The sequence below is a fragment of the Amblyomma americanum genome, chromosome 5 (assembly GCF_052857255.1).
Source record: "Amblyomma americanum isolate KBUSLIRL-KWMA chromosome 5, ASM5285725v1, whole genome shotgun sequence".
NCBI lineage: Eukaryota > Metazoa > Arthropoda > Arachnida > Ixodida > Ixodidae > Amblyomma > Amblyomma americanum.
In genome coordinates this window covers 9,719,954-9,737,938 of record NC_135501.1, presented here as the reverse complement: position 1 = coordinate 9,737,938, position 17,985 = coordinate 9,719,954, and the positions used below count along the sequence as shown (strand labels likewise).

At 44.9% G+C, this 17,985-nt stretch overlaps 1 protein-coding gene across 2 annotated transcripts in view; it reads right to left on the bottom strand.

The window, feature by feature from the left end:
- Positions 1-17,985, bottom strand: part of Enoph (enolase-phosphatase E1) — a 90,590-nt gene that overhangs the window by 30,405 nt on the left and 42,200 nt on the right. For both annotated transcript variants that reach the window (XM_077664597.1, XM_077664598.1), the window contains exons 3-5: positions 7,496-7,689; positions 5,459-5,594; positions 2,470-2,596 (exon numbers count right to left, since the gene is read on the bottom strand). In XM_077664597.1, coding sequence (XP_077520723.1) covers positions 2,470-2,596; positions 5,459-5,594; positions 7,496-7,689 — 457 coding nt within the window. The remainder of the gene's footprint in view (positions 1-2,469; positions 2,597-5,458; positions 5,595-7,495; positions 7,690-17,985) is intronic.

The window sequence follows — 17,985 nt, the reverse complement described above, 5'->3', positions numbered from 1 at the left end:
ACCTTGTCGAGCACTGCGCAACTTGCAAGGAGTGCACACCGATGTTTCGCGAGTAAGGATTCTGAGCAGAAGCAAATTAAAAACAACCCGTGAAACGATAGAGGCCTACTATATTAAAAAAGCTGGGTCAGGATGTGTCAGCGATACCTGTCTTTTCGTATAATGCAGAAAGGCGTTCCTTTCAAAGTTTTTGCGATAAAGATGTGATGAGATTCTGTTTTCCTATTTTTCCTTTTTGGTTCTTTTATGGTGTGCACTTGCGCTGGTCTAAGAGTATTTAAGCTGTGTGTGCGTCTCTGATTAAACAGTTGTCAGTCACCGCTGTGTTCGTCCTTCTTCTTTGCCGTCTTCCTTTCTTTGGCTATGTGCCGTTGCGCTGGAATGCTAAGAACGTGAATCAAGAATACCAACTAGCCCAAGAACTGACTCTACCGGTTAGAAACCTGCGTGATTGGCTCAGAGTTGTGACGACTTCTGGCGCTGCAGGATGGGTTGACGAGAGACGATACCAGGACTCATGTCGAATAGTAGCACGCCTCACCGAGTGCCACTGGAACCAATGTCATGTGAGGCTACCTAGAAAGAAAAAGAGACCACCAAACCCAACACCTGTGACGTACATTGATTGCGCAGCGTGTCCACAGAATGTCGAAGCGCTGCTGTCCAAGGGTCCCAAGTACAGTTTGGTCCAGCCTTGTCCTCTGTAGGTTGTCCTCTTGTCCCTCGTCTTTTTTCGGCTGGTAAAAATTATTCTTCGACATGTCGTACCAACTGGTCCACCATTCAGCCTGGCTCTGGGATGCGCGCCCAAAATCAGTGTCACACTTTATTTGCAAGAGCGGCCACAGATGTATCTCATTCTAGCTTACAGTCTTGGGTGAGAGAGAAAACTTTATTGTCAGGAATGCGGTGATATTCTTGGGTCACTTCAGCCGCTTTAGGTGGCCGGCAGTTTAAGTCTGTCGGTGACCTACTGCACTCTTGCCGTGGCCAAGGACTGAACGTCCGGGTCCGGGCTGGCCAGAACAGCTTCCCATTTTTCAAGCATGGGAGATGTGACTAGATCTGCCGAAGGCAGATCCTCCGTGTAGTCCCAGATTATGTGGTCTAAGGTGGCAGGCTCACCGCACAGCTGACAATACGGATTTACCAAATCAGGAAAAATATTGAATACGTCCACGGGTTTGGCTGCGACCGCATTTGCAGCTGCTTCCACGTGGCAGCCTGTTTGCGGCTGAGCGAAACGTGCGGAGGAGGCAGGCTCGTTCTAAGCTCCCTGTCTCCGAGTCTGAGACCCGCTCACCGGCTCGGCTGACAAAACCTCGAGCATACTGGTGAGTGGCCTCGTTCCTTGGAACACCCGTGTGGGCCAGGACCCACACTGGATCCACTTCCTTCCTATCTTTTGGCATCGTACAAATAATTTTGTATGCAGTGGCAGAGATATGTCCCCTCGCAAAGTTCTGAGGGCCGTTTTGGAATCACTGAGAACTGTACTCGTGCCTTCCTGAACGATTGCAGCCTCTTCCACTCGGTCCGCGACCACCTGCGGGAGATGCTCACAGCGAAAGCATGTTGTTTCCCTGCGATTAGAATGTGGTGCCCTATGGATACAGGCCAACTTCAATTTGCCCCAGTGCCCCCTTAGATACCACAATCTCCGGGAAATATGGCCAGCTGCAATTCTATGTTGCGGACCAAATTAATCGCATAAACACATGTAAGGGCCGCGCACCGTTTTCCCAAAGGACACGTTATAAAAGAAGAAAAAAGATGTGTGTAAGAGCTGCACATAAACTTTCCATGACCCTTGCGGGAATAGCCTTCGAAATGCACACGCACAGGAGCTTCCAGGTGCCGTCCCATGGATGGCGCCCAAGACCACAGGTCATCATCATCATCATTGCCAACTTTTTCCTCCACCACAAGCTCCTGCTATCCATATCAGCATCAGTATCACACAAGCGTTCACCAAACATGGCAGACATGCAGGCTGGCTACCTCGTCTGCACAGCCAGCTATTTAGTCATAATGGTTGCAAAACTATGCCCTGTGCTCAAGTGTCCAAAATTTAGAGGCCTGCAGAGAGCTGTACCACATCTGGCAGCTAAGCAACTGCCACATGCCAGATAATATCGCACCTCCACTGGCTACCTTCCAGAACGTATCCACCTGGGATAAACAAAAGTTATTTAAAGCTGCATAGCTGCAAGACATTGGTTTTGAGCAAGAAGTAGTAGAAGTGCAAGAGATGCAAGTCCTGGGACAGATTAAACTTTGCCACCCAATTTTTCACTGCAGGAATAGATTGTAAGGCTGGCTTTGTTGGCGTTTGTTTAGCAGCAAAAGACACATTTACTGCTGAGAAAATTGGATTTAGAACTAGCAGATTTAATTTCTCGCCCCGTCGAGGCTGAAAGGGATGGAAAAGGATGGAAATGAATGGCCCATACAGGTCCCTGCACTCACCTGCAACAACATCGGTGAGGAAGAGGATCCTGCTGGGGTCCCGGCCAATGACCCGGGTGATAGCCACATAGCTCTGGGCGTCTGTCTTGGCTCCAGCTGTGGTGATGTCAAAGTAGCCGTCCAGCAGCTGCACAAGAAACACCCCACCAAAAGTGTTTCTCATTTGTTATGTTTTTTTCCCTCATGGTTATTTGGTACGATCCCATGTATGAAATGTTCTTGATGCTATGTAAGTCTTGTACGCCTACTCCTGCCTAAAGCCTGGCTCTCAGGCTGGCAGAATTCGTTTAATAATGCCACACTGAAAATGGCACTCTGGCAGATTCATACGCATGGGCATTTCTGCCTCCATGGAAATGTGGATTCCACAACTGGGATCAGTAGCCTCAGCAACTCATTCGTGCTTGCCAAATGACCACTCCTGATTGGGCTAGTTGGTTAAACATGACTTCAGTGGCAGTGCAGGTAGAAAGAAGGGATGGGATAGGACACACGAGTAAAGAGCGCTGACTTCCAACTGCTATTTCACCAAACGTGCCACTTATATATATAGGTACACCAGCAAGAGTGAAATCCGTGAAAACGGGAAAAGGCAAAGGGGAAACAACACTCATCATGATGCACAGCATAGCAGCAGCAACCTAATTCCAACCATCTAAAAAATCTTCCTTCTGCATCAAAACGCCTGATGGCATGCTTATCCCCCACACGCGCAATCTTCACCGCCTCGATTATTTCCCTAACACCTTGATCCTTATGTTTACTATCAATCGTGCACTGATTAAATGCAGGCACACATGGCTGTTTTCGATGCTGATGTCCACAGTTTTTACTGTAGCTACGACAGTGCAGGCTGAGCTGACCCTGGTTTCCTTCATTTACGTTGTTACTATTGTGTTTTCTCAATATTGTGTAGTGTACATGTTGAGTGGCATATGAACCAAGGCACTCACATGTGGATAATCTAGTCCAGAGAAAATGTTACTTATTTCGCAGGAAACGCAACCATAGAATAGAAAAAGCCAATTCAGCAGCGCGAAGAGGTAATCGATGCATTGTGGGTGTGAAAAATGAAATTCATGCAAGGGGACAGAATGCCGAAAAAAACTCCAGTCCATAATAAGCGCGGCATTCTTTCCGGCTTTCCGCAGCAGCGCCTCACGGAAAGCCAACGACACGCGACCACATGTTCTCTTTCACAGTGGACCATACTATACATATGAGATTACAGCTAAGTTTCTGCAGCTTTTCTTCTCGTGTCCCACTCTTTTCTTCCTTAGGATACCTTCAGCCACAGCGCAAACAAGGGGTTCCGGATAGCCAGTGTCATAAAGCCGCCTAATCTGTAGCATCAGGGCTTCACGGATCATATGTACACAAGACTTAGCTAGCGCACTGGTGGTACAGTATTTCACTATAACTTGCTTTACCAGCTTTGAGTGCACAGATACAACAGGAAGCAGAGCTTTTTTCACTCGAGGTTCATAACCCCAACAGATGTGATCATTTAAAAACTTGAGTTATATGTCTAGAAACCTGATAGAATTCTCATGGGGCATTTCATGCGTCAGAGTTAATGAAGACAAGTTTCGCCTAAAAACATCAAGTACATTTTCAGCATTATCGGTAAAGTTCACCTCTGCATTGTCAATGATGATTAAAAAGTCGTCCACGAATCTAAAAACTTTTGAAACGCTGCTTCCTTCAAGACACTCAGCAAGATTTCTATCATGCATGGCAAGCAAGAAAAAGATCACTTAGTACTGGAGCAATACAAGATCCAACGCAAATTCCGCTCTTTTGCAGGTAGGCACCCTTGTCCCAAGTCGCGAAAGTTGATTTCAAGTATACATTAAGCAATTCTAAAGATCTGTCTGCAGTTACTCCAGAGCTATTATGAAAAGAAATGGCGGCAAACATGTTAATGGCTTGTTCTACACACAGTCTTGTGTCTTGTGGTATAGAGTAAAACAAATCTTTTATGTCATTTGAGACGGCTGACCACATTTCTATTCTCGCTACTATGTAACCATTCGATAACCTCTGTAGAATTCTTAACTAAAAATAGGTCATTAACTTTAAGCATCGCCAGCTTTTCCTGCAAAAAAAGCAGTAAATATTTCTGCCAAGAACCTTTTTCTGAGATAATCACACGAAGTGGACAGGCTTCTTTATGCGTTTTGGCAGAAAAGAACACATCTAGGCTAAGTTTTTTCCTATCCTTGATCTGCTTAACAAGATTATCTAGTCTTAACCGCTTGCATAACCTTTCTGCCTCTGCCTTAGCTTTTTTAAGGCATCTTTGGTCCTTTTTGTCAAGGTGACTGCTAATAGCTTTTCGAGCCTTCCTTTGAAGCACATCATGAGGCAACACAGCAAAGCCACCCTCTTTGACTGCTTGGAGAACACTAAGTTGGTTGTTGCACCAATAGTCTTTTCAGCGGCACAGTCCTCGATTGCACTGCCTTGAGAGACACAGCCGTCCTTTTCTTCCTCCGGTGCTAGTCCTGCTAACCATCGGACCATCAGCTCAGGGGCACACTTCTTAGGTTCAACAGCACAGCCAAGCTGGAAAGTGCGAAGAATGTCCGCCGGAAGATTCACGTCGCCTTCAATGTGAACATGATTACAGGGCCTCACCTTTTTCTTAAATGCTGAAGTGCTCGAAGTATGGGTAGAAAACATTGCCAGAGACCTTCCGTTGATTGGTCAAGGTGTCGCCGGTACTTCTGCCAGAGGCGCGGTGCTGCAGAATGAGGTGCTGTTGCGTTCACTTGCACAAACAGACACTCCCTGCAGAGGCAAGCCTGTCTTCTCCATTCGGACCGCAGTATCTTGAGGACCCTTGTCGCATGCCCAACAGACGGATTGATGGCACCCCTTTCTTTCTTTTCTAAACGTAGTGCATGCACGAACTGAACTGAGACCACCGTGGATGGGATTGAATGCCCAGAGGGAAAAAAGTTGAGAAGCAGTGCAGCAGACTAACCCCGGTGATGTTGCCCTCGGTGGTGTGGCCAAAGAGCAGCTGCTGGGCCTGCACACTGCCCGAGGAGTAGATGAACAGGGGCAGGCCACGGTGGCACTTCCAGGCTGTCAGCGCAGGCACCACGTCTGGGTACAGCCTGCACGAGAGAGTAAGCCCTGCCCTTGGCCGAGTGAGTCGTGCAACAGCACATGAAGCACTGGGCAAGCCCTTGTAGTGGACTCGATGCTTTGCAATTTATAACATAACAGCCAGTCCTGTCATTTGGTTTGGCTTTCAAAAGCCCAGCATTTGTATCCACAGAATTCCAACTGGTTAGCAATGTCACGACCAGAATGGAAAAATACTTTGCAGCTAAGGATTAAGATGCTGCAGGAAGGCTCAAAAGAGAGAAGCATAGCACCCCGCTGGAAAACAAAATGGAACTTCATGTGCATACACTCCAGGAAGGAGGTGAAAAGGGCCTTCCTCCCTCATGACACATATATTTAGTGCAAGGACAAGATTTAGTGGCATCAGGCTGAGAAGCATCTACAAAAACTCACCGACAGTAGCTTGTCTTCGAAATACAGACACCAAGCAATAACCTCGCGAGTGTTGTGTAGGAACAGTAGAACTGAGAATCAATGTGATTGTGAGCATTTCTCACAACCACTAGCATGGCAGTTTCAGCTATCAAGGAACGCTGGCAACACGAGGCCAATGACCCAGGCATGCCCTAAAATCCTGCAATTGATTTTATGCTCTACATATTGACCTTTCTAATTATCAGTAAAAATATACGAAGAATATTCCTGTTCTTTATAAGCTCTGGCACTTATTACCAATTAACATGCTATTAATGTTACACCATTCCTTCATACACGCACGCATCCCCTTCACAGTCACAGTTCAAGCAGCTGAAAACACTGCACTATGCGCAAGTTTTTAAAGAGACAGTCCAGTCACATTTGCATATGCACTGCTGAACATTAAGTCTCTATCTTCATTCGTCAAATAATGCGTGCTACTCTCACCTTCCAGACAGTTTCACCGTATTGTGATCTGGCCCTCTATCATGCTCACAAATCGTGCAGGAACACATGCACTCCAATCTACCGCCTATTCAGACAAATTATGAATAAATGCCCCTTTTGTTTTATAGCTGCACACCTGTGGAATACACTGTGCCAGCTTTTCATGGCAATGAAGAGAAGGCTACAGGGGCGGGTGTCCGTAACTGCGTCATTCGACTTTTATTCCTACCACACTATGGTACGCCTGGTCATCTAGCGCGCATGACAGAAGTATTTTCGTTTATACATTTTTCACACAGTATTTCATTTAACCTATACTTATAAAAAAAAGCTGTTGGCCGGGGTACTATGCATGTCCCAAGAACAGATCACATTCATAGTTTAACGACGGCCTCGAGTCTGGCAGTCTTGATGCCACACGTAGCATAACAGGGTTCTCGCTCAACTTCCGCCCCAACCAATCAATCACATTCCTACATGGCACTTGCGGTAATACAGTATGTACTATGCCCGCCGCTATAGACGAGGGAGGCGCTGGTGAACCCTCTCAAGGTATGGTTGCACTACACATAAATACCCCAGAAAGCAGAAGGCTGACAGATGTCGCCGCAGCTCAGTTGGTAGAGCACTAGACACGAAATTCGGAGGTCATGGGTTTAGATCCCACCAACGGCATGTGGTTGTTTTTTCTTCTGCTTTTATAATCTCCCACTGATGAAAATCACAAGTTAAAAAAGACATCCCCTATGCTCCTTGGCTTCCGTCCTGTAGGTCACATTCATGTAAGACTATCAATTATTCAATAGCAGTTCAAACCGGGGTAGTTGCAGTCTTGCACTTTGTGCAGGGGCAAAACAACACAGGACTGTCTTGTGTTGACATCTCTTGAACTGTGCAAAGAGGCAAGACCACTCAAAGTATGCCATAGCCTCCATTGCTGCTACACATACTGGCCTCAATGCTTCCCTTTTGGGGTGAACGACAGGGTGCGAGCAATTCATGACTGGAAGCAGGTGCAACCCACAGAGCCCGCAGCTGGCCGCTGGCATATCCCTCCTTCCAGACAAGGCCCTGAAGTGCTTTGAGGGGCGCTGCCTTGCGGTCGGCATCCATCTGCCACAGCACGTTGGCCTCAAGTTGGGAGCGAAGGGCTTCCGCGGATGTCTCCTCGGGATTCCCCACGGGGGGCACCGGGCCGTCCTCAGCATCCCGGCATGCCTGTATCACATGGGAAGATACTACAATACAGCAGCACAATGGCTCATGACTGGAATAATGTTTCTGCACTATAAGACATAGAAAACCCACGAAAATCCCATGTCCTGTTTTTTTTGTAACCTTCTAGTCAAGGCAAAAACTGGCTGCAGATGCATGCCATTCTCCTGCAACCCACACTTTTGTTATAATCTTTTGTCAGTGGTACTCAATGGTACCCATAAAAGATTCCTCGTGCAGGCTGGCAGGTGGCAGTAAAATTAATAACTGGTCGCGCGAGGTTGCTCGGGAAGAGAAACCTGGATTGCACAAACCCCGCAGGGCCATTGCAGTGTAGTAGTGCATCGTTTAACAGCTGCAAAACTGCGCCAGGAGTGGTATCAGGACTCCCTAGGATCTATGAATGTACAGTTGAGGATGAACTCATGCAGAGGGTTGCTGCATCCGAATGCAACCTGAAACCTGATGTGGTGGCAACTGGTGGGAGAGGGGGCAGTGCTAGGGAAGTTAGAGAGTAGATCAGGAGGGTGGCTAGGTAAAGCCATGAAGAGGTAGAATTGCCAGCTGCGTGGTATCGGGTCACACTGTGCTGACTGCGCTGACATGTAAAGCAGTCTGAAGTGTCTCTTTTTGTGTGTTACATGTAGTACAAAACTCATGCAAGGGCAAGGGTGGGCAGACATAAAATGGCTTCATTACCTTGCTTCTCTTCTGTCTGTTTATTTGCACATTGTAAGTAGTATTGACCCCCCTGCCGTGAGGGCCTTTAGGGGTAATGTGGACAAACAAACGAATAACACTGTGGACAACTGCCGAGCACTCAAACCTTGAAGGTATGCACGAAATAAAATAACAAGCTGGAAATGAACAGATGATGCAATACATCCACCGAGTGCGCAAGTGGTATCTCTTTCTTGTTAGTGTCCTTGTTGCGCCACCGTTCATTTCATCAATACAGCCAGTTCATAAAAGGTGTTGCTTTACTTCTCAAAACTGCACGCGGGCTGTGAAGGATGACTTAGTGGAGGGCTCCTGATTAATTTCGACTACCTGGACCTCTCTAATACCCAGATTACGCTAGCTGATGTACCCACAATCTGTTCAGACAATGCAGCTACAAAGGAGGCAGCAGACACTCGGTGCAGAAAAAGGAAAAGCATTTGACAAGGATGTGCTAGAAAAAAATGCACAGAAGGGAACAATGACTTGCTTTCTCAAAATCCAACATGAAAAATTTGTTAGCACTGCTGAAATGTGAAAAACCGGCATGTTGCCAATTCGCAACAATTAGCATTTGGTCCGTCTTGTGCAGCTGGTTTGAGCAATGTGAAAAACAAGCCTGATGGCCTGAAATGAACAGTGGGTAATTTTTTTATCCAATGTTTATGTTTGGCATCCCCACAGTGATGCCAGACATGGCCAGCAGGAACATGTGGACGTCAAGTGTTGTACGCCAGCTCTGTGCAGTAATGAGCAAACAGTAGGTCACCAATGCATGACACCAGCCCTTAACAGGGCACTGGCATCACACTTGGCCTCCACAGAAATGTGGCTACTGCGGCCAGCATTCGATCCTGGAGATTTTGGCCCAGTAACCGAATGTCTAGACCAGTTAAACAATAAATCTAATTATAAACTAGAGCAGAAAGTTGCACAGCTAAGCAGAAGGGACTTTCTGCAGCCAAACCCAGCACTGAAAGTATAGCCCGCCATATGGCCACATTAGATGCTGTGCGGTGCACCACTATGCAGTTTATGTATTTATTTTATTTATTTACATAATACAGCAGAACGAATCGGTCCAAGCAGGAAGGAGTACATTCATTTTTTAATAAGCACTGTGCCTAAGAATCAGCAAAAATATTGCGCTTACAAATAAGGTTACACAAGAAACTATACATTGAGAGAAATAAACAAAGTTACAAAACAAAGTATGGTGTGGAATTACATGCTGCAGACACTGCTGAATAAACAAAGAAGCACATTATGGCTCTGCTAATAAACAGTATTTTCTAATCACAGAGCCAGGTATATAAGCTCTCACGACATTGGAAAAAGGAGATCTTTAGACAAGGAATCCCGATCAGATATTGTTTTCAGGAAGAATGAAAATATACTTCAAGGCCGGTATTGAACCACTTGCTCCAATCGAACAGCATATGAATTCGATAAAGCAGTCATTTTCCAAGCGACATCAAAAGCTCACTGACCTGGAGGATCGCAGTCGTCGCTAGAATTTGATTATACATGGCATAATGGAAGATACCTCTGAAACTGAAGAGGAACTTAAAAATAAGGTGACTTCTGAGGTCTTTGAAAAACACCTTGGTGTCTCAACATCATCCATTGCCCGTATACATAGAATAGGAAAAGCAAATAACAACTCAAACCGTCCTGTAATCGCATTCTTCCAAGATTTTAATGAAAAAAAGGCCCTGTATGCAAATGTTAGTAAACTTAAAGGTTCGGCTTTTTCCATACAAAATGATTATTCTAAGGAGACACTAAGAAAACGAAAATTGCTGTGGGAATCTTGCAAAACCGAAAGGAGGATGGAAAGAAGGCTTATCTCATTCATGACAAGTTCAAAATTGGCAACAGCATGTGCGCTTGGAACGATTCAACTGAACAACGGATTAGCTTCTCCTCTCTCTTCTAGTAACTCTGATTGACAGACCACCTTAGATAACCCAGCTCTTCGTGACCTTGTTATCTTAAACATAAATGCCCAAAGCATAGTGAACAAGGCAACTGCCCTTGAGATCGCTCTGTTTACTCACAGCCCTGATATAGTTGTTATAACCGAGACTTGGCTTCACTGTGATATCACTAATGATTGCATCTTTCCTCCACCATACACTTTATTTAGGCGTGATAGGGGGTCACGAGGAGGTGGCGTAGCCATTTTATTAAAACCGAATGTTTCTGCTATAGTTCTAAATTCACCAGAAAACCATGAAAGCCTCGCTCTGAAAATCATGTATCTTGGCTACACTTTCATCTTATGTGCACTGTATAGGCCCCCTAATTCAGACCTGGACTATCTGCATAAGCTGCAGGATTTTTTGTTCAAATACAGAAATAAAAATTTGATACTTGCAGGGGATTTCAATCTGCCAACCATAAACTGGTCTAACGAAAACCTTGGATGTTCTGAAAATGCTGACGCTATCTATGATATAATGTTGTCCTACAACCTTTAGCAAATAGTCACCGAACCAACTAGAATACATGGTTCTACTGAGTCAATCTTAGATTTAGTACTCATAAAACGCTCTTATTGTGATTACACAGTATCTGTTCATGACGGGATATCTGATCACAAGTTAGTAGTCGTATCTTTACCTGTAGTCCATGGACGTATAGAAAAAGCAAAGCATAAGAACGTAAAAGATTATTCAAAAGCACTGGATGAATCTACCCTTGATTACTTGGAATTGGCTTATGAAAGCTTTGAGGGAACCAGTGTCACACAGTTATGGAACACGTTCAAGGAACACTGTAAATATTATATCAATAGCTTCATACCCGATAAGAAGAGGCGCTTAAAGAAAGCAAATCCCTGGATAAATTGGCACATTATTCACCTAAAACGAAGGCTTAAACGGCTGAAAAAAGCTAAGAACGCCAGTTCTAGTCAGTTAGCTATTTTACCAGAAGAGCTTTCTTCTAGCATTAAATCAGCAAAAAAACATTACTTTACAGAGAGTCTTCCACAATTTATACGAAATGATCCCCATAAATTTTGGGATCACCTTCGAACTTCCCACAAGCAAATAACTCAAATGAATGTGCATAACAACGTGATTACGTGTCCTCAATCAATTGCTACGCATTTCAATGCCTACTTTCATTCTGTATTTTCTGAAGAAAGTGCCAATGAACAAGTGTTTGAACTTCCACCTGAAGAATCAATCACTGTATCCTACAAAGGCGTTGTTGAATCCCTACTCCGGTTAGATACCAAAAGTTCGCATGGTCCAGATGACATACCAAACGCCTTCTTACGCCGTTATGCTGAATCATTAGCTCAGTTCTTAACAAAAATTTTCTGTTTATCCTTATCGTCTTTTTCATTGCCCCCCGACTGGCTAACAGCCAGTTTTGTGCCTGTGCATAAAAAGGGGGACCGCGCGTGTTTAAGCAATTACCGTCCGATTTCTTTGACGAGTACCTGCTGCAAACTAATCGAACACATTACCGCTAACCACATACTTGAAATATTAAACTCTAAAGGATGCTTGTCTCCATTTCAACACGGCTTCAGGAAAGGTTTTTCAACTGTCACGCAGTTGGTTACTGCTATCCATAACTTTAGATCCGTATTAGATAAATCAGGACAACTGGACATAATTTTTTTACTTCAGCAAAGCGTTTGATAAAGTTCCCCATAATAAACTTCTTGAAAAACTGAAATTAATAGGCATGCCCTTGACCTTAGTAAACTGAGTTGCTTCCTACCTACAAAATCGAACACAGTTTGTGGATATTGGTGGCATCTCTTCCACGTTACTTCCAGTGACATCTGGCGTGCCCCAAGGAAGTGTACTAGGTCCACTGTTATTTTTGGTTTATGTAAACGACATTGTGTGTTCCATTGATAGAAATGTTAAAATTGGTTTATTTGCCGATAACTGCATGCTGTACACCCCAATAAGTTCTGTGGCTGACCAAATATTGCTGAATGATGCTTTCTGTGAAATTGTGGCCTGGTGTGACAGATCAGGAATGGTCTTCAATTCTGATAAGACTGTGCTTTTGCGCATGACAAGAAAGAAACATCCTATCCACTTTAGTAACTCTGCTTGCAGCACCACTATCTCGGAAGTGGAAAAATACAAATATTTAGGCATTTTAATAAATTCACACCTTAACTGGAGCGACCATGTTGATTACATCTGTTCGTCCGCATTAAAAAAACTTGGATTTTTGAAACACAAGCTCAAAGGAGCACCCAGTCACGTTAAGCTATTAGCCTATAACTCTCTTATTCGGCCCAAACTTGAGTATGCGGCTATAGTGTGGGACCCGTACACCAAAAAAGATATAGCAAAAATAGAAAACGTGCAAAGGCGGGCTGTGCGCTTCATTTACAATAAATTCAAGAGAACTGATTCCCCATCTGCTTTAATGGCCTCCAACGAAATTAAACCTCTTCATATAAGACGGAAAATTGCTCAATTAACGTTTCTTCATTCACTCATCCAGGGAAAGTTTGAAATTTCTTCACCTTATGTTACACCTTCAACTACACGAAAAACCCGTCATGAACATACCCATGCCCTAACACTATATTTTGCGAAAACAAACTTGTTGAAATACGCACAGTAAACAATTGGAATGCACTGCCTGAACAAATTGTCTAGAGTGTCAGTTTTGAAAGAAATCTTAGCAGTGAATTTTGATGTGCAGATTGATGTGCAATGTATTCCATTTGACTTGTTTCGTTCATTTGTGTCATGTTTCAAACATTTTGTCTATGTAATAACTTTATGGCATTTGTAAATATGCCTTGTTATCTGCCCTTCCTGCTTGGACCACATGAGGTCTGCAGTATTATGTAAATAAAAAACAAAATGTGCAAACTTATACGGACAAATAATAGCATCATATTACAATCATGTTTATGTCGGGAAGGCCTAGTTTTCGAAACTACAGAGAGCGCAGCCTTTCTTCTTTCAGCTAATGATTGCTTGTATCCTCATCTCTGGATCTTTTCTCATTTTTTTTATGTGGGTACCATAATATGCTAGCGCATTCAAGAGAGGGTCGAGTTGGTGTGACATGTTCGAGACCGACAGCCAACAAACACTCAGAAAGGTACACACACACACGAGGCTCACTAAAAACTGAGATTTCATTCTAGCAAACAAGCACATATACAGTGAAATGAGGAGGGGCTAACAGAGGGGAAGGTATGCTACGCAATGGCGGGAAAGCAGAAGTAGTTACATCAATAGGGTAAAAACCATGAAGAAGTGAAAATTAAACAACAAAAATAAAAGGGGGGTGTACAGGGCCACACCGGAAGTAAGGTGAAAAGTTAAAAGCGGTGGTCCTTAAAAACGACAATATTGACTAAGATAACTGAAGTCTTTATCGGTCAGTGTGAAGGACAGAGTGCTAATGCAGGAATCCTTGTGATTCACAATCGCCACTGCTTCCAAAATTTATCTTGTTAGTTGTTCATTTCTTCTTGCCAGGAAAACAGTCTTATGAAGAGAGGGAGCGCATCCACTCAGCTCACAGTTTTTACAACGCTGCGGCAGGTTTCTCCCAGAAGTGCACTTGACAGATCTTGCATATTCCATAGCCCGTTCACTGTAGCACCTACCAGTCTGGCTGATATACACATTCCCAAACGGCACAGAAAACATAAACCATGCCGACTTCGCATGACATGTACGGGCTTTGATGTCTCATGTCATACTTGCGTTCCGCTCTATCATTGTTTACCTTTACATACATCAACGTGGCTTTCCTTGGTGCCGAAAAGATAGCACCGAGACGCCACATCTTGCGGCAATCTTTTCAACATTTTACACAAGTGCATGAGTATACAGGATGACGACCTTTCCCATCGATGGAGGAGCTGAAGGTATGGCCTTTGGAAATACCTTTGTAGCACCTGAGTAAGTTTCACACACTACAGATGAGACATTCACGGGAAAACCAGCTTCTTTCAGTCTGGCTGCTGTCTGTGTGACGAAGCTAGGGCCCATCTGCTGTTCCCAAGAGCGCTCCAGCGGCTAGCGCAGATGAAAGTACCCCTGTCACTACCCCTCACTTGACTATCTTTGAGTGACATGAGTCGTATGGCAGAATAAAGTTCTTGCTTATGGCTTCAGTTGCTTTTGCCCCGTAGGCTCCAGCATCAATGACCACAAAACCCCCTTCCTTGTCCGAAAGGCAAAACTTAAAACCCTTCTCTTTCAACTCGCTCACGGTAGGCGCAAAGCCAAGGCATTGGGGGTGTGGGCTCCGTTGACGAACAATCCAATCCCTACCCTCTTCTATAACACAGTTTGAGGCGATCTGGCCGGCCATGTTGACAATCTTTCTAAGGAGGCCAACTTTGTATGCGGTATCCAGCCCAAGGCGAGTGTGTTGCTTCTGGGTTCTCCTCGATATCCAGGATATGTTTTATTCCATCCCCCACTCCAGCCTTCTCCCAGAGGCCCGGTCAGAGGTGGAAGAACAGGGTGTTATACCGTTTCAGAACTCTACAGGGATGTTGTTGGACGCATTTCTAGAGTTTCCCAGCAATTACTTGACAACAACAGTCGTCTGTTTCGAGAGAAAGAGCTTCACCCAGAAAAGTGGGATATGCATCGGTTCTCGGGTGGCACCGCAACTGTGTGAACTGTTTTTAGCTGCCTTAGGAAGAAAGGTGCAGGAGGCGCTCTGTGACAGGCGAGTGCGGGCAGTCTTTCAATATGTCGATGATTTTCTTATCCTCTGTGATGAAGATGTGACACTGGACATGTGTCATATCAAGAACATGGTGTTGGAGACCTTTCACCCATGCTGTCCTGACCTAGCATTCACGGCAGAACTTCTGGAGAGTCTGAGCATCTGCTTCTTGTCCTAATGCTCATTTTCAATCCTAACCATGCCTGTTGGAAGTATGAGCCTGGGGCCAAGAAAGATTTCCTGCCATACAACTCACGTCACTCGAAGATAGTCAAGTGAGGGGTGGCGACGGCGGCATTTTCATTTGCGCTGGAGCGTTCTTGTGAACACCAGATGGGCCCTAGCTTCGCCACACTGACAGCCAGCCCTTCCACGGATGGGAAAGGTCGTCATCCCTTATACTCAAGCACTTGCGCACAATGTTAAAAGGGTTTCCGCAAGATGCAGCCTCTTAGTGCTCTTTTCAGCACCTAGAAAAGCCTTGTCGATGTGTGCAAAGGTTAACAATGATACAGCGGAACGTAAGTGTAGTAAGGTGTGGGTGCAGGCTAGTTGGTAATGCATTGTAAGATGAAAAAGCACGAGAAAAACACACGGACACAAGAAAGACAAAGGACACGAGCTACTTCCTACGGATGTTTATTAGAAACATCGAAAGATCACAATATGTAGGCACATGAAAGAGGGGGAGACAAAAACTAACAATAACAGCAGCATACAAAAAGCCATGTCACTCAATTTCCGCTCAGATACATCATCTACTTTTTTAAAAGACCGATTGATGGCATGCTTACGCAGCCACTGCCTGTCCTATCAATCTCTAGCGCCTCCATCTCCCTTGTGATTTGCGAAGAATGCCGGACGACAATTACTGATTGTGGGAAATCCGGAGCACAATGGCCACCAGCCTCATAGTCACAGTCGCGGCAGTGAATTGCCAAAGTTTCCCACATTTGTTTCACACTGTTGGCATGTTCGCGAAAACGCTCGTTCACGCATCGCCCACTCTGACCGACGTAAAAACGGCCGCATGTCAGTGGTATGTGATAAATGGTGCCTTCAGTACAATCAACATACCTGTTGACATGTCATATCCTGCAGCCTGAATCTTGTCCTCCCAAAGGGTTCATCAGCCTACAGAGCCTGCTTAGTTTATGGGGTGCTGAAAGCGCCACGTTGATATTCATTCTCCGAGCAATCTTCTTGAGATTGTGGGATAAAGTGTGAGTATACGGCAAGGCAACGACACTCTTTTTATCTAGTTTTTCTTTTGCAACTTTGCCACTGTCATCCTTCTTGCTTTTTGAAGAAGCCCTCAGCCACAGCACAAAGTAGATGGGAGGGATAGCCGCTCGCCCTTAGGCGATCAATCTGTTTCCAACTAAGTGGGTGCAGGACTTTTGTAGGGCAATGGACAGCAGGTTTTCACAATGCCTCTTTTTACAAGCTTCGTGTGCGCCGAAGCAAAAGGTAGCAACGCTTCCTTACCTCGTGGCTCGTATACCCAGCACACATGCGAATCTGAACAAACAAGCCTGAGGTCCAAGAACCTAAGGGACGACCCATCGGGAACCTCAAGGGTTAAAACAAGCGGCTTAAGGCCAGCCTCAAAAATGCCTAAAATGCGCGCTACTTCCTCTTCAAAGCCGACATCGTCCACATTTAAAATTACTAAATGTCATCTACGTACCGAAAGGTTAAGACTTTCAAGTCTGCAAGGGAGTCGGCCAATGCCCTGTCAAGTTGTACTAAATATATATCACTCAAGATAGGAGCGATGTTCGACCGTATGCAACTTCCTTCTTTTTGTATGAAGACGTCATCGCACCATGTTGCAGCCGTGGACAGAAGATACATCGAAAGCATTTCTAAGAACCCGCCTACACTCACACCAGCTGAGTTGCAATCTGACAGGCCCAAACAAAACAATGCACTCCTCGATAGACTGCAGTAGGCCTTCGTGCGGTAGAGAATAAACAGGTCTTTTATGCGAATAGAAAAACTTTGCAGCACATCCCACTCTGTCTGACTTTTTGTATGCTGTATGACTTTTGTATGACTTTTTGTATGCTGCTGTTATTGTTAGTTTTTGTTTCCCCCCCCCCCCTCTTTCATGTGCCTACATATTGTGATCTTTCGATGTTTCTAATAAACGTCAGTTGGAAGTAGCGCGTGTCCTTCGTCTTTCTTGCGTCCGTGTGTTTTTCTCGCGCTTTTTCGTTTTATAACGTAAGTTTTATATCAAAGCCCGTACATGTCTTGCGAAGTCAGCGTGGTTTATAAGTTTCCTGTGTAGTGTGGGAAAGTGTATATCAGCCAGACTGGTAGGTGCTACAATGAACGGGCTATGGAACATGCAAGATCTGTCAAGTGCACTTCTGGGAGGAACCTGCCGCAGCGTTGTAAAAACTGTGAACCGAGAGGATGCACTCCCTCTCTTCATGAGACTTTTCCTGGCAAGAAAAATTGAACAACTAACAAGAGAAGCTGCATTAGCACTCCTTCCCTCGCACTAACCGATAAAGAGTTCAGTTATCTTAGCCAATTTTATCGTTTTTAAGGACCACTGCATTTAACCTTTTACCTTACTTCTGGTGCGGCCCTGTACACTCCCTTGTTCTTTTTGTTGAGTTTAATTTTCACTTTTTTATGGCTTTTACCCTACTGATGTGACAACTTCTGTTTTCCCGACATTGCGTGGCATACCTTCCCCTCTGTTAGCCCCTCCCCTCATCATCATCATCATCAGCCTGACTACACCCACTGCAGTGCAAAGGCCTCTCCCATGTCTCTCCAATTAACCCTGTCCTTTGTCCGCTACACCCACTCTATGCCTGCGAACTTCTCAATCTCATCCGCCCACCTAACCTTCTGCCGCCCTATGCT